Consider the following 24083-nt stretch of genomic DNA (forward strand, 5'->3'; position numbering starts at 1 on the left):
GCAACATTTGTACAAGATGGCATGTGCAGCTAAATTCTGTCATAGTTTTGCTAAAATAGCAGTATGTGAACATTTCTCCACTCGTGTCATTGACGCAGACCTTTAGTAGGGTTTAAATTTTGAAAACTTACACCCTGTGTTACAAACAGAGACAACAAAAATCTCCACCCAAATGACTTAAGGCACGCTTTGTTAGTGATTTAGCCATCATTAATCAGTACCCAACTCATAAAATGGGCTAAAACATCCAGAATCTCTAAATTAGCTTGTGAAAAGTTGCAATAAGTTCAGGGGATCGTGCTAGGGAAGTAATAACCACATTTTTCACGATAAAAAAAGGTGGCAAATAGCGATGAACTAAGTGCCAACGATGGTTCAACCATCAAATTATTTCGGGCAAACTTTAAAGTTGGTTCAAACAATCCATAACTCTGCCTATGTTGATGAGGTAAAGGAAATCGCGTAAGTCAAGTGCACTTCATGCATTGTTAAGCCGTCAGTTTATTCTGCCCAAAACATGTTGACTTGTACAACTTGGATGCAGTTTAAAGAGGGCTAGGCCAAGCTATCAGAAAATTCAACCCAGTGGCATGTTAGTGGCTAAAACATACAAAAGGAGTGCATGGGTTGAACGCAATTTTCATCTATAAATACCATATCTCAAATATCAAATGTGAGAATCAGCAAGATTTCAGCATTTTAAAACAAAGACAGACAGATTCCAGTTATTTATGGCAGCAACATCTTGTTTTGACATGATGGCAGTCACCATATTTCTATTTTCATAAAAATACCAAGCAGATTGTCAGCCCAGCAAGGAACAAAAGATGTTTTCACTTGAAAACCCATAATATTTATCAAGCATTTAGCTAAGGTTTTGACTGATTCATAAATCACCTTCCAGCCTTCTTGGGTTTCTGATTCTTGATGCAGATTTGCTGATTTAACTCTCTAGGGTTTTCCTGTTTTGGAATATGGTTTCAGTCACCTTTTTATACTTATGTATTGCAGTGATATAGTCATTTACTGGATTGAGCTATTCAGTTGATTTAAGGTAAAGTCCTGGTGTTTCAAACCATATTTTCAGCAATCATCAAAAGAAATGTGAGATATGTTCCAGCTTTAAAGGTTTATTTCATTCAAAGGTTTCAACTTCAAGTTTTCAGGACTTTCAAACCCTAGGTAATGTTGTTGCAGTTTCCTAATTGTGACAATCATGTTAGGGTTTGGTGAAAAGATCTACAAAGAAGACTTTTTTCAGACTCGAGTCACCAAAGATGGTTGTTGGAGCCAACAGATTCATGATGGTTAGCGTTTCAAATTTTAATGTATGGCATATCATCATGCTAGGGTTTTTGTTTCTTCAAAATATCCAAAGAATTAACCATTTCCAGTGTGAAAAGTTGATTCAAGATTTTAGAAAACATTCATGTGCAAATTCTTATTTTTAGCAGTGGCTAATTACAGCAATGACTATTTCCAATGTTACATTCCAGGCAATGATTAGAGCCTTGTAATGTCCCTTTCTAGAAGATTCCTGACTTTGGCCCCGAAACAATAATTCCAACTTGAAATGGTGCATGCATTATGTTTATAAATATAACTTTATCTAGAATGATGAAATTTTATTATAATATTCAACTTTATTGTTGGTTGAAAATTTTGTAAAACTGGGAAGATGTGCAAAATTGTGGTTTCAGCCACAACGTGTGAGTATAAAACTCTCCTAGTTTAGAGAAGGCTCCCCCTTTGCTTTCTATAAACTAAACTACTCTAATATGGGTGAGATGACGGGCTTTCTTCTTCTTTCAAGAAAGACTATATTATTTTCTCTTCACATAAAAATAACAGCAATTGAAAATACAGCAGCAACTTACAAAGTAAAATGACAGAGAGGAAATGAAGTTTCTTGAAAGCACAAAGACTTCCATTACCTCCTCCAGGACGGGAAAACAATATCAAGCACAAAGTCTCGAATATGTGCAATTCTATCTACCCTTTTATAATGATAACTTTAAGAACAAGTGCAGTGTATAGCAGCGCAAAGTCTGCAAATCTAATGCACTCTAAAACTACTTTATATGGGAATTATTACAAGCACAAAGATTTGCAACATGAAAGATGCCGACTACTGAATGTAGCAATCTGGTTTAGTTTTCTGATTCTGATTTCTTTGGCCAGCAGTAGCGAAATTTGGTTTAATATGATTGTTTTTGTAGTTTTATGCCTTTTTTTGTGTTTTTGCAATATATATGCCTTGTAATTTTGACCATGCAATTGAATAACAATGATAAAACATAGACTAATGACTGGAAATAAATTTCAGATTGACTGATTTTCTAACACCAATTAACAAATGCCAATAAATTTCAGATTGACTGATATGACAAAATTGGCCTACCAGGAGTCCAACGCCTTGCCTGGAGAGCTGCTTTATTGACTTAAATGAATCCAGATGTTGCTACAATAGCTTCCAATGAGTCCTAATTGCTCCAATGAGTTTTATTCTCCTAAATAATAATTGCATGAATAGATGAAACTGCTGCTATTTCCTTCAAGCTCCCAGGAGACTTCACTGAAAATGATCAATTTTCCCCACTGATTTGCTCATTACTCACTCCAAGGACATCATAAACCTGAAAAAATGATTCTAATATTTATTCCTATTGCTGACAATAAAATTTGCACATAAAAACTAGATGTAAACCCTCCAATTAATTTTATGTGAATTCTCAGGCAAGCTAGGAGTGTACAGCTAGGCTGGGACAGGTATGGCTGGCCACAAACTGCAATAATTCACCAAAATCTGCCCTCTAACTGCTCAGATCTGATTCTCATGATTAGTTGCTGCTGTAAGTGTCAAAATTCCTCTGATTAATACCCTTGTTGGTCAGATATAAGCGTTCTCAGCACTCCAAATTGACAAAATATGAAAGGGTTTTCGTCCTTTCTCTCAAAAATGGAGGTCTACATCCCCAATTCCAATCCACACACCTACAAAATGCGTTGCAGACCTGCAAAATAGTTTTCTTCTCAAGAGTCTTCAATCACAATGAATCCCAAAATGCACGTACAAGTCCTTTTCTCTCCAAAACCCCAAATCGAACCCCTAAAAGCATCTTTTCAAGATTCCAAAAGAATCTTCTCTTCTTAAAAAGGTACGCCCAGCAAGAGGGTTATTTCATCATGAAATTTTAACCACTTTTTAATTATTAAACGCTTCTAGGAATGTGTGCAAGGAACTTTTTATTATAAAGTCACTTTTAAGTCATAAAGTAACTTATAAAGTTACTTTTATTAACTTTTGAATAATAAAATTATAACTTCATAAAGTTACTTTTATTAAAATTTTATATTAATAGAAAAAAGTAACTTATAACCTCTTGTAAGCTTTTATTATAAGCTTTATTGAATAATATCCCACCAAGCTCCAAAATTGGCTAAGTATAGCTCCTCCTGGTAGAACAAACATCTCCTAACCCCATCATTTGCCTACGGAGATGGCTAACAAGCGAATCTAAGACTCTTGAGCTATCACTGAAAAATGTTAAAGTCTCAGGTATTGCCTATATTGTTTTTTATTATTATTATTATTATTCCTCTTCTTCGACCAATGAGATCACACATCTCATAATATATATGCAACAAGTGCCCTTTCACCAAGGGCCACCATACTTTATTATAATATTAAATAATTAAATATTAATGATTATATCTATTAATAAAATATTATTATATTATTAATAATTATAACTAAATTATATCATCACAACTAATAATATAATCATATTATAACATAACATAATTATATTATCTCACAACTAATAATATAATAATTATATTATCAATATAATCACAAGTTTTGTGTTATTTATGTAGGCCTGTGGATTCCAACCACAGCTACAATAAAATCAACACTCCCTCTTAGCTCGGGAGGAATCCTACTTGACATCTTCAATAAGTAATAACACTTTATAGTAAACACAATAGCTCCATTTATTGTGTGAGAGAAAGATATCGCCTCACCGTGATTTCAAAGGTTATAACATATCCGCGGATATCACGTCACATGATATCCACCATAACCACATAATGTAATATCTACCATTATGGCTTGTCCACAGATATCACGTCTCATGATATCCACCATTATGGCATTAAAGGATATTACTTCATGGCATGTCCGCGGATATTACGTCACATAATATCCACCATGAATATCTCTTTATGTAATATCAACCATCATGGCTTATCCACAAATATCACGTCTCATGATATCCATCATGATGGTATGGTCAATCAATATTGCAAGATCGTCACTTTACAATAATGATCAAAAGTACAAGGGTTCATCATTGTGAGATCGTCACCTCTCAATAATGTTCACAGGGGCTCAACAAGCATTGAACCAATGAGGTCATGGAGTCACACACATGACATCCACCATGAACCATATCAGAGCGTGGAGATAAGGACTTTCACCTCAAGTCTCTCTCAAAGAGAAATGTATTATTAAATCATAGAAGATCACTAATGTTGAGCCTCCCTCCCAATTAGAGCTTCATTTTTCCATATCTCCAAGCTTGTCTCAAAGATTGCATCACCCTTGGTGAATCCCAAGCCCACCAAGTATCCATCCATCCAGGGATATCATATGGAACTCTATCTCATGAATCATAGATTCCTCTAACTGCTACAATTTCCTGATCACTAGAGAAACCATCTCGACATGGTCTACTCCCTCTAAATCAATATGATCAAGATCTTTGGTAATCAAATAAAGCAGATCCTCTAGCTGCTCTCTCTTAAGCTTGAAGTACTAAACTCAACCTCTTGACCTTCTCGTCCAAGGTTGCTTCTGTAGGTTTGTCAGACTCCCTCTGAATGTTGATTCTTCCTCTTCGAAGAAATGCAAGCAATTATCAAGATTTCCCTTCCTTGAATGCAATCTCTCATCATCCTTATGCTCCCCAATCCGTCCTAAAAGCATCAATAGAGATTACTAATAGTTCAAGCCTATCTCGAAGAGAAATATCAATGCCAGAATCATACATGATTCACTATCCCAATAGCATGAATTAATAACAACATGAAAAATTCATGAACATTATTCAACCATAAAAAATACTTCTCTTATAAGTTAGTCTTCAACATTCTTTCCTAATTTCGCTCAACAACGAAATTTCCGTCCATACAAAAGCATCTAGAGATGATTTGATGGTTGTGTTGCCTTTGGCCCTTGCCATCACACATCATCTACCTTCATCTTAGCGACGACATATTCAAGATGTCGGCTCCGTGCATAGCTTAAGCATCATCTGAAGAACCACCTCATCTCAATTGTCAAGGATATGATGTTCTTCAGCACATATATTGCACAACATCCTTCAATATCATCCACAGCCCTCCGATGGAAGGTTACATACAATCTCTGAACTCGCACTCCTTGCCAGCAAGTAGTCTGGACCTTCTTAGTAATGATTCCAATATTTGTTTGACTTATTTTAATAACTTTTAATCGCAGAGTTAGGGGATCGTGTATTTTCCATCTTATGAACACTGCCTTATGAAGTTGTTTCTGCATCAACATTTTATAATTGTTGTTTACAGTATGTTGTTGTGCATTGTCTTTTATTTCTGTTTGTCGCTACTTGTTTTATAGACATATGATCGATACCATTGCTATATTTTGACTTTGATCTCCTTTTATCGCTGAGCAATATTGTCCGCCACTACTTTGCTACCCTTAGTGATTGCTATCTTCACATTGACTTACTTTTTCATAGATGTCTAAATACTATCCTCCAAAACCCACTTCCATAAATCTGATTTTCTACCTCGACAATGTTGCTTTAACAACGAATGATGGACAATTTGATCTTCTCAAATCTACAACTTATCTTCTTTCATTCACAAATCTGCATATCTTCTCTTTTCAATTCTTATCATAATATTCTTCTTTATCTGTATATTGCATACTTCACACACATGTCTGAGAACTCTTTATTTTCTGAGTTATGATCTCAGAATTATTCTCTCACACTCTACACACAATACACTTACTTACTTCATCTTCATTTATATATTCCTGTCTTCAAACAAAATGATGCATCTCTTTGAATAGGGAGACACGATCTTTGCCAAGAAGTGATATTTGCCTTAACTAATATTTATCAAAGCCTTTATTAAGTTCCTTACTCATATAACATTTCAACTACTTAACATGCTACTTTTTACTAATCCAAGTCATATGCCTCTTCATAATAGGGGCGTTGTTTCTTCTTTTGCTAGCTTGTCTAAACACCTGTATCATACGTGTCTTTTAGATAAGATGTCTTTGTCTTTTCATTAAGATAACCATTGTTATATTATTGAAATACTTAATAACATAGTCTCTAAAACAAATTAATTGGTATCATATTGATACGATATATTCCTGTGTTTTATGAAAATGTAAATCTATGTGGTGAACATAGATTTTATCACTTCTATATTACTAATCGCTGCATTCTCTTTCATAAGTACTGTATTTGTTTGACCGCTGCCTTTTATCAGGTCCCCACCTTGGTCTTCATGAATAAACTTTATTCTTATGAAATTCTTTTACTGATTTATAACAAATGCGGTCGCTGAAGTATCGGGCCACATTGGACATACCCATCGATGTTCTAGTCATTGTGCTGCATGTGTATTCCACGTATATTGCCTATTAACAAATCAAAGTCGCTGTTCATCAAGTCACACAAGTAGAATTCCACGATAGTCTCCTAATTCATTGTAGACTCGGTGTTTACCATAATCTTTATGCATCAATGCTTTCGGAAAGTTCTAACATTGATGTCGACTTTAGATTGTTAATCTCCGTGTGTAGTTGCTGCTTCTCCACTATAAAGATCGGGCTTGCTCAAGTCTATCGCTGAGTTTGGAAATAAGTCACTGCTTTGACACATTGCTGACTTTATTGTATAATCACTGTGATTACATATCGCTGTTCATGATTAACATATCTGTGTCTATAACTATATTTGCTGTCAATGTTTTATGAAGTCGATAATATTGATGAAAACACACCCAGCACGATCTTCATGCGTATTATCATTGCATTGTGAAGGTCTGTTGCCATTGTATATTCTGCCTGAAATTATAATCACTGTATGATCAGACTGTAAGTATGATCACCGTCTCCACCTGTATCTCAAATCGCAATGCAGTATGCCTTGGCTTTATTTCATATATTAATAATTACCGCTGCATCAACATGATTAATCTTCAAAGGATTCTTAATGTAATTGCTTTCTTCAAACAAATCGTTACCTCCGGAACTTAATTACCATAAGTCGATTCCTTAATAGTTTTCAACCCGGCTATATGGAAGGAACCTGGCTCTGATACCATGGTAAAGTCCCAGGTATTGCCTGTATTTTTTTTTAATTATTATTATTATTATTCCTCTTCTTCGCTCAATGAGATCACACATCTCAAAATATATATGCAAGAGGTCATCGTTACCTCTGGAACTTAATTACCATAAGTCAATTCCTTAATAGTTTTCAACCCGGCTATAAGGAAGGAACCTGGCTCTGATACCATGGTAAAGTCCCAGGTATTGCCTGTATTTTTTTTAATTATTATTATTATTATTCCTCTTCTTTGCTCAATGAGATCACACATCTCATAATATATATGCAAGAGGTGCCCTTTCACCAAGGGACACCATACTTTATTATAATATTAAATAATTAAATATTAATGATTATATATATTAATATAATATTATTATATTATTAGTAATTATAACCATAATTATATTATCACAATTAATTATATAATAATTATTATATAATTATATTATGTTATAATAATATAATAATATAATCACAACTAATAATGATTATAATATAATAATATAATTATATTATAACATAATATAATTATATTATCTCACAACTAATAATATAATAATTATGTTATCAATATAATCACAAGCTTTGTGTTATTTATGTAGGCATGTGGATTCCGACCATAGCTACAATAAAATCAACAGAAAAATGGGGATATTATACAACACTTATCAACTTCAAATCGCAAACTTAAAACTAATTTCACCCTCAATATCTGCAACACAAAGTCTGCAATTATTTTGAGTGAATCTCTTTTAAACAGCCTTCCACAACCTTAACTAAGCACAAAAATATATCCCAAAATGACACAAGAACACAATGGGAACAAAGCAAGATTCCAACACAAAGTCTGAAATCTCACACTTTTTTATATTACTCAAAAGATGACAATTTACAACTATAAAGCTCAAAGTCTTTATGAGTATAAAATCCTGCAAAGTTTACTTGCTTGCAAAAAGATAGATAATACAATAGGCCTCCTCAAGTATTTATAGGAGAAGAGGCTTCAGAAAAAGAAGGGAGGATTCCAACTAACTTGGACCTATTCAACAACTAACTAAGACTTTTTCAAAATTACAAGTCCAATTCTAAATTGACTTTTAATTGGTTTACTTGTAAATACAAAAGTGGAAGTGATGACTTAACTTGCAATTACAAAATTGTTTTACATGTAAACTTGTCGAAAAGAAAACTACAATTCTACAATTCTGAAATAAAAAATTAAGTGTCCAAAGACACTTATGTAGTAGCATGTTTGGCCATGTGTTCTTCAAATTTCTTGGTGATTCCTTGCAGCTCATCACGATTTGGCTCATGGGTATTCTTGGCAACAACAGCCATTTTAACAACATCACAGCAGCTAAGAATGGTAACTCTATGTTTCTCCAGAACAGTTTGAATTCCTTCCAAAAAGGTTTGGTATTTCACCAAAGCCTGAATTGTTGTGACTGAAAACTGTTCACTTCCCATTCCTGATGGATCTTTCTTCTCAAATCAGAGAGAACTTCTTCTTCAGACAACAACTCCTCATCTTGACTTACAATTTTACAAGAGATTTTTTCAAAACGAGAAACAAAATCTTGCACCATTTCCATGCGCAATTTCGAGGCATCGTCAATTTCTTGAATGAGTTCTTTCAGAACAAGGGATTTATTCTCTAGAAGTTCTCCAAATTCTAGATACATGGTTCTAGCAGGAATAATGTCATTTTCTTGTAGAACATCCAACTTTTCTTGTGGCAACCTATGCCAAACTCCTAAGTTGCTCTCAACCTTTTCAAGATTCTGTTTGAAAGCCTCAGAAGTCTAGTTCAATTTTATCTTGGTCATTTCCAATTTGACCATCACTTGGAATGTTTCCTTCAACACCTGAGCACATAGATCAGAAATCTGATCTACCCAAGAATCAATTGCTCACACTTTTTGAGCAGCTCTTTCAATTTCCCTAACTAATTCTTCTAAGACAAAAGAAATTGAAGGATTGATCCCTTCCTCAGAAGATTTAGTGATCTTTTGGATCACTGAGATAAGCTGCAAATTTTCCTCTTTCAGCTTGCCTTTCTTTGCCAGGAGTTCATCATATCACTGCACTAATGAATCACTGAGTGTTGAGCATCATGCATGACAACTGCATGTGTTTGCTTACCAAGTTCCATTCTTGTGATTCTGTAATCTGAAGCTTGCATCTCTTCATGTGGCTTGTCCACAATTGGTTCAACAATTTCTGCAACTTTCATTATGTCATTGTCTACTATCACTCTTGAAACTGTTTTAGCCCTTTTAGCAGCCTTGGGTTTAGACGTTTTAAGCTGCTGAAAATCAAAGATGTCAAGAGAAATTTCCTGCTTCTTTCTCTTGGGAGTGAAGGAACTGAGCCATGGAGGTAAAGCCATCGAATTTGTCTGAGAAATAGCTAGAGGTGGTGAAGAAACAGACTCCATTTGGATTACAATTGTTACCCTGGGAGAAGTTTTTGTCTGAACAGCAATCATCGCATGCTCAGCAAGCAAAGGATGTGATAGTTCCATCATGAACTTCTCAAAATTTGTAGCGGTAGTCTCAATTCCTACCAATGACAAGTTGGGCAAAGAAACATATGTAGGATTCTCATCAAAAATGTTTGACAAGTCTTCATGGGGATGATCAAGAGATGGTTCTGATGCTGAAATTGGAATAACATTCTGAGCAGACACACTCAATGGGACAGAAGCAATGTGAACAGTGGAAAACGAATCCACATCAATGTCAAAAGGAGACATGGGCACATCCAAAGGAATCTGAGAAGGAACTTCGTGAGGTGACTCCGAAGTTGTGGACTTAGGAGCATCATCTTGTTGTTGTTCTTCCTCTGGATCTTCGGAATTATAACCTGAATATGAAGTTGTGGTTTCTCTTTTCCTTTCACTGTTACTTCTTCAAGAGGAATTACCATTGCTTGCTATCAACTTTGATTTCAGATTTGCGTTCAATAGGCCCTGTAGAATCATCATCTTTGCCAATCTTGATTTTGATAAGTTTAACATCATTACTTTTGAGCCAAGCATTGGTGTTAGCTAAAACAAGTTGGAATCTATCTAGAATGGAGGTACATTCTTTTTGTAACCATTCAATTGATGGAAGCGGTGCTTCATCAACTCTCTTTTCAACATACTCAGAATCAAGTATGTTCCCATCATCAACCATTCCTTCAGGAATGTTTGTCGGGTTCAAGTCAACAATTTGCTCAAGTGTGAGCCTGCAGTAATCCATCCTACGAATCTCCTCTTCTGTGCAAAGATCAACCCAAATGTCCTCTATGCGATGCACATGTGTGAAAGATCTTTTAATCCTTTCTTTCATGCTCTGGTAATCAAAATCTTTCCTTGCTTTGAATCTTTAGAGCTTGATTTCCTGCATCTCAGTTTCCATGGCTTTAGCTTTTGTAGACGTCATGAGGGAATATCAACCAATCTGCAATGGGTTACTTGATGATATCCCCATTCCATCTTTATGTCAAAATGATTGTTGTGCATGAACTACCATAATTTGTCTTCCCAACTCCATAAGGATGATCTTGTCGGTTGGGTATCTCGGAAGCATATATGGCTGCCCGCTATAGCATCCAACTCTCATATGGGTAAAAGTTGGGAACTGAAAGATTAAACAACCGTATTCATTCACTCTCACCCATGCAGGATCTAACACTCTTCTATTCTTCAGTGTTTTATCAAATAAACACATGTAGCGACCAAAGAAAGCATCTTGAACTCTTCTGCAATGGATCCTGCTGGGTCTCAAAGGCAGCTGGTCATAATATTCCCACATAGGCACAAGCAAGCGATCACCCTTGGTAGAAAGACCAGGTAAATGTCTAAGTGATGCTGCTATATATACAAAGTATGAATTCATGTAGAAGGGCAAAGTGGTAGGAACTTTGGCGAGTTGTTCACACAAAGCATCACTAATAATGTCACCCCAAAAGATGTGTTGGGATTGCCTGATGAGCACAATGAATTGGTACATCCATGTTTCGAAGATATTTGAATGCTCCAAACCCATGATTCTACATAAGAGAGTAATTGTGTCACCAATCTCTCCCTTGAAGTCACAGGGAAACAACTTGGCCCACCAGGTGAGACAAGTCCAGGGTTCATGAATCCATTTATTAATATGACGCTTGCATTCCTTCTCCCTTTGTATATAGTACTCTGCAGCACTTTCTTTTGAGAGTTCCACATAAACAAGAGCTCTAGGTACTTTGAAAATCTTCTCAATGGTTTCAGCGTCTAAGAGGATAACAACCTCTCCATTATCATCTCTGATAGTTCTGACTTCCCGATCAAAATGAGAAGTACAAGCAAGAATAAGTTTCGGCTCTAGGGCAGCCACTGGGAAAGAAGAAACAAGATGAATGTGATTGTCCAATAAATGCTGCATATTGTGATCCTTAGGTTTTTCAACCCTTTTAAAGAAATCTGATATCCACATGTTCGATTTCTATATCTTTAATCTCCTCCAATGAAGAAGAAACTTGAGAAGGAGAAATCGCATTCTGGTATTTGTCGTACTTCTACTTAATCTTCTTGTGGGAAGATGACGTCGGCAAATCGGTCATCGAACAGGAATGTGTAATGCTGCGATGAAAATCCAGAAGTGTCAAAGCAACATCATGATCTACAAAAGAAGCCATATTATCTTCTTCAAATGGGAAAAACTCAAACCCTAGCTCTAAAGCTCTCGAAGAAGGTGTGATGAATAAACAAGAGGCTTTAAAGGCGTGGCTTTTGACCAATTTTGGATCTTGAAAGATATACTGCAAGTATGAAAATGGGGAAAAACTCTTGTGAAGACATAACTACGATTGGGTTTTAAAATTTCGATTGCAAGTAGACTTATAATGGGAGAAATGAATGAAGGTGTGACGAACAAATGCAATGGTGGGAATAGGAATTTTGCTATGTTACCTGAGTTTTTGGGATGGGGATGACAGGGGACGGCGGGACAAGTTTTCGAGACGGCAAAGGGGGCGGCTATATAAAATATAGGGAAAATTTTAAATATATAGGGAATTTTATATTTTCATACGAAAAATAGATAAAGCATGTATATATATATATATGAAAACATGGATAAAGAAGCTATATGTACATTATAGAACCTTAAAATACCACATTTGTATTCAGAATTCATTGTTAATACTCAATATACATTCATAATTCAGACTTCATTGTCAATACTTGATATGCATTTATAATTGAAAATTCATTGTCAATATGTCAGCACTTGTTTGATTTGCTGAAAATTTGATTGCTCTACTTAAACAATTATCGTCGGAAATAATTGTTTTTATCGCTCGTAGCGCATATCCTTCCCTTTTAAATATATGAATATCATATGGTAAGAGATGAAATATATATATCGTTCCCTTTTAAAGTTTTAAATATATCATATAGTCAAACATGAAATATGACAACAATATTATGAATTATCACATAGTCAAGACTTGTATTAATAATTTAATATCGTTGCCTTTTAAATTTTTAATAATGTGGTTATTGGAGCCTAATCAGACTTGGAGGTTAAATTTTCGAGGGCAGAGCCCCTGAAAGCTCAAATGACTTTAATTATTTTATTTGCATTTATTTGATTTGGGGCAAATAATTTGGGGCCCACATTAGGAAAAAAAATAATTTAAAAATGTGACATTTTTTTAATATTTTTAACTAGCCCCAATCGTCCCTGGGACAGATTGGGGATGCCCAGCAGTTCCCCCCTACCTCGTCCCCGGGACGTACGGACGCCCCCCATGGCTGGGGCAAACGTTCCCCCGTTTCCAGGACATCCCCAACAAATTCCCACATTTTGGGGACGGGAGGGAAACGTCCCCTGGCCGTCCCCAGGATCGGGACGAGGGTTTTCAGGCTGAGGATGCGTCCCCAGGTTACGTAGGAATTTTGACATGAGGGAAATGATGGAAAGAATGATTTTGACCAATGATGGCAAACTTGGATGACCATGTACAGGTATGGAAAGGGACATTTTCAGCTTGGCAACTTGGAGAGACAACTCAACATATTTTTTACTTTGTAAAAATAATGTTTCTCTTTTTATTAAAAGGGAAGAACAATTTTATCACTATTACTTGTGATCGGGTTTCAAAAGCTCGAATACAAGTAACTGTGAAAAATTTGCAAGAGGGAAAAACATGCAAATTCACAAGTTGTATTCAAAGAACAAAACAACTTGGGAAGATCTTATAGAAACCTGAATTTTGAGCAAGAGCATGATTATTTACAAGCTTGATCAAACAAGAACATGGAGAAACTAAAAGTAAATAAAAACAACCAAAGAAAACAAAGTAAAGCTGAAAATGTGTACCTTGCTTGATCAAATGCCCTGGACATGAATAAATGAACAAAAAATGACCCGAAATGCTCTATAAATAGATAATAGAGCCACCACGTCACATGTCTTGTAGCAGAAAAAACGGCTTGACATTCAACCAAAAGCACAAAAAACGGCAAGGAAGAAGACTCTCATTTGGCGTCAAACGCCAAGCATTCAATGTTGAATGCCACGAATGGCGGAAACCATGGGCAAAGCGCCAAAAATGCGGAGCTAATAGACAGTGGATAGAGAATCTAAAGCCCACAACATCGATATGCAGTCAAGGTGCTATCTCCATGTGAATCGGGTTTCAAGTTGAAAGCCATAACAACTTCGCTCCCCTTGGAGAAGGAACACGTAGTTGGGTTTCTAGAATCCGACTTCAAGCAAGGAGCACAAGTTAAAAACACCATACAAAGAAAGATGTAGTCGGGCCATAAAAACCCGACTACATGTTTTAAATTAAAACATTCTTTCCTTGCAAACCTCTAAAATCGGGTTTTTACAAGCAAAAGCACACAAAACATAAAATAAACACTAAAGACTTGTAACCGGGTTTTAGAAATTCGATTACAAGTTTTAAAATAAAGGAAAAGTAGGATCTTTAAGGATAACTTGCAAGTTCTTATAAACTTGTAATTTTAAATTCACTTGCAATATGATCAAAAAGTCCCTACAAAACAACTTAAAAGACAAATAAGGGAAATGAAAAAGAAATAACAAGTTACAAGCTACACATCTTTTATTAACTTTCACTAGTAATTGTTAGAAAAAGCTCCTATAACTTAAAAACAAAAGTCTCTTTTACTTGCAAAAGAAGGAAAATTTCCCACTCGCAGTGTAGAGATCAAAACCCGATTTTGAAGGAGAGACCAAGCAAACAAATTCAAAACGCGATGAAATTTGAAGCATGGATCAAGGATGAACCGAAGATTAGTCCAGTTCAAAAAGAAGCAAGAATTTTGCCTCGAAAAGCGTGCCTTAAAGTAAAATCTTCCTTTTTGAATAAAAATTTTAAAGGGGTTGTCCAATTTTATGTATACAAAATTACGAACAACATTTATAATTCTATGAATAATTCTGAAAATAGAATTTATCTTGGTTTTCAGCTGTAATCTCCTTCAAACTGTGATGATTTCTTGTATTAATTTATTATAATATTCAGAATAATAATTCATGACATAATTCTGAACATAAACCATATCTTGAAATTCTTTGGAAATGTTTTCAAATACGCTGAATCAGAGGTTTTCATCCATAACTCAGCAGTGGCAAGATTAAGGGTTTTTGTCCTTAACTTGCCAAGTGTATTTAAGCGCTTTCATCCTTAAAACTCTGTTAACCCTTGAAGGGTTTTCATCCTTCAAAGCTTACTAGATTTTGGGTTTCGCCCAAACATGATAAGGAGAAATAAGGGGTTTCATCCTTAAGTCTCTTTATGAAATGGGAGGGGTTTCGTCCTCCTTATTTGCAAGTCACTTCCTCAAATTCAAGACTGATTCCTTGATTGAATGATTTCAGATTGCATGTCAATGAACAGATTTTCCCTTTATATCCATTTTTTGAAGTACTCACCACCCTTCATTGCTGCCTTTTGAGAATAATAGTTTGTTTCCAAATTGATTAAGTGATTCCCAATTCATTGATTGGTTGCTTGGTTGGCTGATTCATTTCTTCCTTTCATACCTTTAATCCTTCAATAGTCATAACTCTTTATTTCATGCCTTTAGAGCATTCATTAAACTTAATTGAATTTTAATTTTATGTTTTTAATGCACACACGCTTTTAAATAAGAGGGGGGGTGAATAAGTATAAGTCAAACTTTTACTTGTTTAAAAAAGAACCATGAAAATAGCAATCACACAAGATCTACCAACTAGGAGACACAAAATTTATGTGGAAACCCTTTCAAGAGGAGACCGCGAAGAACAAATAGTTGGATCTATTGTCCAAATCCAATTAACAATTAAATTCTCTTTACAAATCTTTGTAGGTACCAACCCACAAGAAACACCAATCCCTACACTTCACTTGTTCAAACTCCACTTTTCAACAAATCTCGATACACCAAAAAAAATCGTTGACCCAATTTTCAACAATTTTTCGCATTTAAATCATGTTAAAATCATTTATTAAAAACCAAAAAAAAAGACAAAAAATGTGAAAAAAAAGGTTTCCAAAACCCTAGAATAACTTGTGAAATTATTGAATTGCTCAAAAATAGGTCTGAGCCAAGATGGAATCAAAGTCATCATGAAATCAAAATGAAAACAATTTGTTATTTTGTCAATTAGTTTTCTTTCCGACCTCTGAAAATCCCTAAATAGGGGAGCAGGAGGAGTGATGGCGATCATCAACTGAATTTGAAAAGGCCTCAATCATCCTAAATCATGGGGGGAATATGAGATAGTGCTGAAGCAGCTGGCACACCTCTCACCCCATGGATTCTATTGGGAACAAGTATATAATTAATATTATACACTAATTTTACAATTATAACTATTATGCACAATTATAGATGTCACTTTGACAGGGAAGGAGCAAACCCCTATAGTCTATAATCTACATTCCACAATGTTTTGGGGACAGGGACAGGGACAAAGGGAAGATAGGGGACATGTTTCCAGGACGTCCCCTAGAGGGCCATTTTTAGGGGATGGCAGGGGATGGTGATACACAATTTTTTTAAGATATATATATATATATAAAGAGAGAGAGAGAGAGAGAGAGAGAGAGAGAGAGAGAGAGAGAGAGAGAGAGAGAGAGAGAGAGAGATGGCAATAACTGATAACAACAATATCATTATGTAAATAAATCATGAGAGCAGTAGTATAACAAAATAATAAATTTCAATAAAGCATTATGATAGTAGTCACAAACATCAAAAAACCATGGTCTATCAATATCCAAAAGTCTCAAACATCAAAATACAATATTCTATGAAACTAAGCCTCATTCGGCCTGAGTCACTATCACCCTCTAGCAGAAGTGGATCATCCAAAGGTAGCCCAACCAGTCCTGGTTGTTGAATTAGTGTTTTGTTTTGGTTTAAGTCATTTTAGGGTTCCTTTGTCGTTTAGAAGTCCTTGTGGCCCCCCCATGGACCAATAGGAGCTGAGAAAATTTTTAAAAAAACTTTAATTTTTTGTTTTTGTAAGCCTAGAATCATTCCTAGCCGCAAGGGGCGGCTAGCCATTTTGGGTACGAGGGACGCCAAGAGAACGTCCCCTTGCTGTCCCCAAATGACTGGGGGCATTTCCTAGCGTATACTAAGTTTTTTGGTGTAGTGGTGATAGCAAGAGGACGTCTCCTTGGCATCCCCCAACCCTGAAACAGTTAGGGAATGGGGACACATCCCCGTGTAAGCTAGTTTATAATGCAAAATTTATAATGTAAATATTAAATTTTCAATATAATATATAATTTTATTTTATTTTTGATAGAGGAAACTCAGGATTTTAGCTTGGTTTGAGCCCAAAGGGACCATTTACAGAGGATCTCTTCCTACAAGGCCATTTATGCAAGGCCATCATTCCCTACACTTCACTTGTTCAAACTTGCGAGCTCAACAGCCCAACGAAGGCACAAGGCCTGAGAGCTCAATGGCCCGGCAAAGATTTGAACCTTGGTGGCAGCCTCACCAACAAAGTGTTTCTACCACAACATTAAACATCCAAATACATATTGTAGACGTATAAATCTGACCACTTTCTTAAATAAATATTTAATATTTATTTTAACCCCATCCCTTCTATTAAGTAAATCCTATTTAATTAATTTCTTCATTTTCATCTATTTGATTAAGTGAATTACTCAGTTTATTTAATTAAATTCACCTAAACCTTTTCTAGCCATTAATTAAATAAATCACTTTATTTCATTAATCCTCCTTTCTTCCTTTTAATTAAATTTACATTTAATTAAATTGACCCTTACATATAAATAAATCTAATTTATTTATAAAAATCCTCCCACTTGTATTTATGAAAGTTGCATCTATTTTAGTTGAAATAAAACATTTTATTTAAATTAAAATTATTTTTCTCTCACTTGCCCTCTCCTACATTTCCCACTTGCCTCCTAAACATTCTTCTAGAATCCATCCAATCCTAATCAATTAGCATTAATCCCTCTAATCATGTCATTTCCCTAAATTTGAGGAGGTCACTTCTCAAATTTGGAAGAAAGTCTTCTAAATGCATTAAAGGTTTTATTTCTTCAACAAGCTCCCTCAAATTTGGAAGGACTCTTGCAAATTTGTCCCCAAAGTCTTCCAAACCATTAAGGGTTAATTCAACCTCCCCTCATGGTTAGAGACTTTCTCTCTAACTTAACCCTCATCTAACCCAAGGGTTTCATCAAGCACTCATGGCTTTGACCCTAGTTATCCTATTATCCCTTGCACAAGAGTTTACCCCTTGGCTAAAAGCTTTATCCAATGGATGACCCTAACCTAACCATAACCTTACCTCCTAAGGTAACCTTCATGTCTCCTCGGGCATTTAATGCCTCTTGCATCTCCTCTCAAGCCACCTCTTGTTGACAATTGTCACCATTTCATTGGTGAAAATTGTAAACATGGATTGAGTAACTTTCAATCCTAGCCATTGTTAAGATTATTCAATCTTAACTCTCCATTGCCCTGTTTTCCCTATAAATAGAGCTCTCATTCCTCATTCTCCATACCCAAGTTTCATACATCTACATTATAGTCTAACTGTATTATGCATTTTAGCCTCTCTTTGTTAGAATATCATCATACAATTTAGAAGCATTTTCATATCAATAGTATATCCAGTATATCATGTTAGGATAATTTAGCAATATCTTTCTCATATCACTATCTTCATCTTAGCTTAATCGTCGTAGCTTTTAACATATCATATAGATCTTAGAAGGCATTCATGCATATAGATCACAATATCACTCGTTCTTGGAGTTGTCATTACTAAGTCATTTGCTCAATGATCTGAGAGCAAAACATTGGCTTTAGGGATCCTGTCAGATAGAGAACAATGGGACACCCCTTGGGAAGTTAAATTAGTTTGTACTTGCACTAAGAGTCTCATTGGTATGTAGGTCATTTGATCTCAATTTATTTGTTTTGATCACCACATTTTCCCGCATACACATAGAGATTTAGATATAGATATAGATATATGATTTTTAATTTATAACTGATATAGTTAATTTTTGCTCAAACAAAGAGATAAAATTCATTATATGAGCAATATATCCAAAGTGCTTCATGAAACAAATCTGAATGACAACACATAATCGTTAACATTTTTCTCCACCTAGAATAGTGGTTGCAAGCTAGGTATTGCCAAAACCAATGTCTTGCTAATCTTTTACTTCAACTAAACAAAAGTCATTTGTTGAGTTCTACCTCATATAAAGGACTTATTAATTGCCACTGGGGAATATAAAGCATTGCACTTGCGGAAGATGATTTGATAAGCTTTCTCAAATATTGAACTACACCTAGAAAACTCCTTGCCTCAATCACAACGAAGGTCTTGAATCACTTCAAAATGGCTTCCACTTTTACTAAATTCTCAATGGTAGCTGGAAAGCTGGCTCAAAAATTTGATCTCAGTTACTTCATAGACTTAGGTAATATTTGATCTCAGACATAGACAACTATTTGGTGTATTTGGTGACTGCTCTTTTAAAAAGTTAAATGAATATTTCCCTATGTAGTGAGCAATATGAATATAAACAACAAAAATCTATTTTCTAAAATTCATGGGCTAAACTCTAGTTTATTTGCTCTCTATATTTCTATGCTATGGAAATGCCCTTAAGTTTTTAAAATAAAAGTAGTTTTCTCTATTTTTCTACATTGTTTAACAATTTTTTTAAATCTGATTTTTTCAAAAAATCTTGTACTTTTGGTTTGCCAATTTTTCCCCAAATTATATTTGCTGCTATGATCTGTCTACCTGAGTTGTGGCCTTGAATAACAACTTCACTATCTATTTCTTGAAACTGTGTTGTATTTTTTCAACTATTGTTGTTGATTACTGGCATTTATTTTAGCCAGTATGAACTTAGTGTTTCTTTGTGCTTGTATAGTTTATTCTCTTTCAATGTCAAAAAAATATTGTTTGCAAAGCACAACTGTTAATAGTCTAGTACCTATATCCAAGGGAAAAACAAACATAGTATAGTTCTCTACAGTTTTAGTCTACGTTCAGTTTTTAGTTTAGTTTTAGGTTTGATGGATCTCAGTATGCACATTCTCCTATTTTATTAGACGTTTTAATAACAAACCAGCCCGTTTTGTGTTGTCTGGCAAACAACAGATTAAAAAGCTAACAGACCTTCCTTGACAGATTCTTGTCTGTTATAGCCGATTTCTTTAGCAATTTGGAGCCAGTTCCTATTGTATTTAATTCAAAAATATAAATAATTTTAGAAGACTATTAAATTTTAAAAAGAGGATGTTGTAGGCTAACCATGTTCTGCATTCATTTTTCTAACATCTTTGTGTTGAGCTCTGCTTCCTTTGCATTTCTGCAGAATTTTATTCGGGACTAGCCAACATGTGCTTTGCATAAATTCTCCTTGCAAATTTTTCATAGCCCTCTTTCTCGCCAACTAATCTAGTTTTACAAATAGGGCATCTTCAACTCATTTGAACTTGGATGTCATCATATTCATCTTCTCCATAATACATCTGACAAAATCTTTACAAATGTTGAGTACAGTATGCAACTTTTAGTTCCATTCTTCTAGATGTTGAAACTCCTGCAGATTATGATTATTATCTTCGACCAAATGAATATTAACTTTGCACTCATGAAATTTCTCTTCATATCCCTTCCCTTGGCTGTGCAAAAGGTCTTCAATTCCTATTATTACAATATTACTTTAATAACGGGTCTCCAATTAACTATGTTACTCATGAAGCTCATTTTCTCTAAAATGTCCTGAAAAGACTAAAATTACAAGACTTTTATGTTAAAAATTTTTACATTTGAACATGTATGGGCCTTAAAATTTACCCAAGGCTTAAAATTGTAAAATTGGCCTATGGTAAAAAAAAATTAGCCAAAGATCATTTGCAGATAGTAAGATATTAATGTTTCAAGGTTCAAAAATCCTATGAAAAATATTCAGCTTGAACTTTGGACCTTTAAATGATTGAATGAGGCCTTGATTAAGGTTTAATCAATTACTGATCTGGGACAAGTATGGCATAGAGCACTCCGAGCTCTTCAGTTTAAAAAAAAGGGCTCAATCGGGTGCACGGGTTGAAAGTTATGACTCCCGAAAATTGGACAACTTTTAGGAGGAAAATTATAAATTTCAAAATACACCTAGAGGTGCCAAAACCCATTAAGGCATATTTTTTGAATATCTCAAGACATTGGAAAAGGAGGGTAAAATGGTAAATTGTCAACAAGAGAAAAAGACAGAAATTAGATTTAAGTTTTGGGGAAGCTACAGAGAAACAGAAGACTCCAAAAAAAAAGAGGAATGAAGTTGTAATGTGTTGCAGCCTGTTGCATGTTGCGTGACATATTTCTGTTATGTAATAAATCATATTTTCAATAAGGAAATCCATATCTGCACATGTGAAATCTGTGTTATCATGTTATTGTGTGTTATTTGAGCTAACCACTATCACTTCAAGTCTCACCAACTTACTTCCCTCATTAATTGTCATATTCCCCCTGTTGAAGCAACATGATCCTCTTATCCTAATAAATAAATTAAAAAAGTGTTTCTCAACACTATGTAAATATGTATATATTATTTTAAATAATAATAATTCTTCATGCTGTGGGCCAACCTATTTTTCTAACCTTGGCACCAACTTGTTTTACTCTTGACAAATCTTAACTCGGGCAGGTATAAAGGGAACTTGACATTACACATTTTGACATGCGGAATTTTCCTACAATTATCAATAGTAAATTTGCTGCCTTTTGGTATGAAAACCTCAAAAGGTATAATTGGGTAGGATGTCACCCCTATCCTCTCACTGTGAACTGTCTCTGCACAGGAGATTAGCAAGTAATGATAAATTGTTTGGTTTGAAGGTACAATGCTATAAGGAATTGAGCAACCAAAGCTAAATACATGCCCCCATCTCTGTTGACAGTGACTAACCTTAATCTGTTCAGCCAGGGAGCCATGAATCATTACTTTTCTTTGTGTCCTTCAACAGCAGCAAAGAAACCTTAATCAGTTGCAGACCACTGGAGTTCATTATCATCTGTGCAATGTGGTAGATACTGGGAGCAACTAACCTGAAGGTTGCAGAGCTTGCAATTGTGTGTCATTTAATAAATCCCCAGTGTAAAGTATGTACTCATATCCGGACCAGGCCAGCAATTTAAGGCCCAAACTGAAACATGAGTATTATGCGAATTCTCAAACCCTTGACTGTCACATTGCTTGATGTCTAAGTGCTGTACCTGTTTATTCTTGAATTAATAAATCAGATCTCAGTATCTTTTGTGTGTGTCTCTTCTGTGGAGTCAACATATTCTGAAAGTGTTAATTGAACAAATTGATAGTGTTAAAGAAATTCCCATAAGGGATATCACATTATGTACATTGAAATAATTTGCTTCCTACTGCTCTTACATTTCATGTTGGTTCTTCATGTAGAATTTAACTCTGGTTTAATTAAGGAAGCTCTCTGAACAGGCATCAAGAAACAAAAAAAAAGGAAAGAAGAAATAATTGTCAGTGATGCAATCTCCAATGTCATGGAATATGTCCCTCATCTCCTTAGTGAGCTCTAACTTTAACAACAGAAAACCTTGTCAAGTTTCTGTCACAATTTTTCACTTCCAAATCTGAAATTGAAATACACAACTAATTTACAATTCCAAATTTAATTATCACACATTAAACAAAGGTTTTTACATGCTTTTCATACCAACAATAGAATGCTGAAAAACTCAAAGGCATATGCTTCAAAACACTATAAGAAGCATGTTACTTACTTGAATATAACGCATGGTAGCAATTGTCTTTCTTAAGAGCAACGAGATTACAACCTGAGATTACAACCAAGTATAGCCAATACAGAGAATTTGATCGTCAAGTTGCTAATGAAATATGTCAAAACATTCCAAAGTGGTTTCATCAAATCTACCTAAGGCTTCAATGACCAACCCAAACAAACCCAATTTGAGTGCATGAAAAAAAAAAAATTCAAATAAAAAATCTACTACAACTGGCAGTAAGTATGGAACTTGTCTACCATTCACAAGAGAATATTACTTATAAACAAACATTACCTTACTAAAGTAACCAGCTAGTAATGTCCTATGCGGCCGGTCGGATTCCAAGAAGGAAAAAAGCAAATTCATCAACTGTGAACATCAGAGTAAATATAGAAATTGACAAATCATAAACATGTGGCAAAAAATACCTGGAAAGACATTATAATAGAAACAATGAATCAAACAGAAAGCAATAGAAATACCAAAAGAACATAACATGGGTCTGTCACCATAAATGCACTTAGTCCAGCTTAAATGTTATACATGAATTTAACCCCACTGCCATATGAAATTTTTCATCTAACAGGATTATGCATGATACATAATGTACATAGAAACAAACCTCTTCATCCTCAATCAATGTCTTAAGAATAGCATCAATTTCACAAGAGAATATTTCACAAGCAATAAATGGAAACCTGAAAATACAAAACAAAGAACACAGAAAGAGTTGATATCATGAACAATGGAAATAAAAAACAATACAATGCATAAAATAGAGTCTCGCGTGCCTAGTACTAAAAGATACAAATAAAGCTGTCATTGACAGAAATAGTAATCCCATTTTAAAAAGAAACAGAAAAATGAAGATGAAAGCTAAGAAAAACAATTACCTGAAACATCGTCTACTTTCTGCATTCTCTGGGGGCTCTTCGACAATGTAACGTATCATGTGTTGCACACGTTCCCTGTCTCGAAGACTGCAAGAAATCATAAAATAAACTTCTCTGACTAGTCCAAAAAAGGTTTTTTAAACATAGCATTCAAAATTGGCTTCAGAAAAAACCCAGGAATTTGAAAATTTTATCTGATGAAACAAGATTCTTTTTATTGCATGTTATACACCAAACAATTCAGAAAATTTAAAGAAGAGAAAAAAGCATATAAATATTCATAGAAAGAGAAAATGATAAGTGTGCTCTTTGCACAATGAGTTATATCAAAGATGCATGCAAAAATTCTACAACATCAAAATGAAAGTACTCAGTTAAGAAAATGTAAGAACATAAGCTGGAAATACCAAGGTCAAAATGTACTGTTAAAGAGTACTATAATCTCCATAACAAAA

The 24083-nt window shown here is 34.7% G+C and overlaps 1 protein-coding gene across 1 annotated transcript in view; it reads right to left on the reverse strand.

Annotated features, from left to right (window-relative positions):
• Positions 1-24083, reverse strand: part of LOC131068458 (uncharacterized) — a 191677-nt gene that overhangs the window by 111544 nt on the left and 56050 nt on the right. Inside the window, exons 3-6 of the mRNA XM_058003640.2 lie at positions 23629-23715; positions 23358-23433; positions 23030-23104; positions 22733-22786 (exon numbers count right to left, since the gene is read on the reverse strand). Coding sequence (XP_057859623.1) covers positions 22733-22786; positions 23030-23104; positions 23358-23433; positions 23629-23715 — 292 coding nt within the window. The remainder of the gene's footprint in view (positions 1-22732; positions 22787-23029; positions 23105-23357; positions 23434-23628; positions 23716-24083) is intronic.

The sequence above is a fragment of the Cryptomeria japonica genome, chromosome 9, assembly GCF_030272615.1.
Source record: "Cryptomeria japonica chromosome 9, Sugi_1.0, whole genome shotgun sequence".
NCBI classification, from domain to species: Eukaryota; Viridiplantae; Streptophyta; class Pinopsida; order Cupressales; family Cupressaceae; genus Cryptomeria; species Cryptomeria japonica.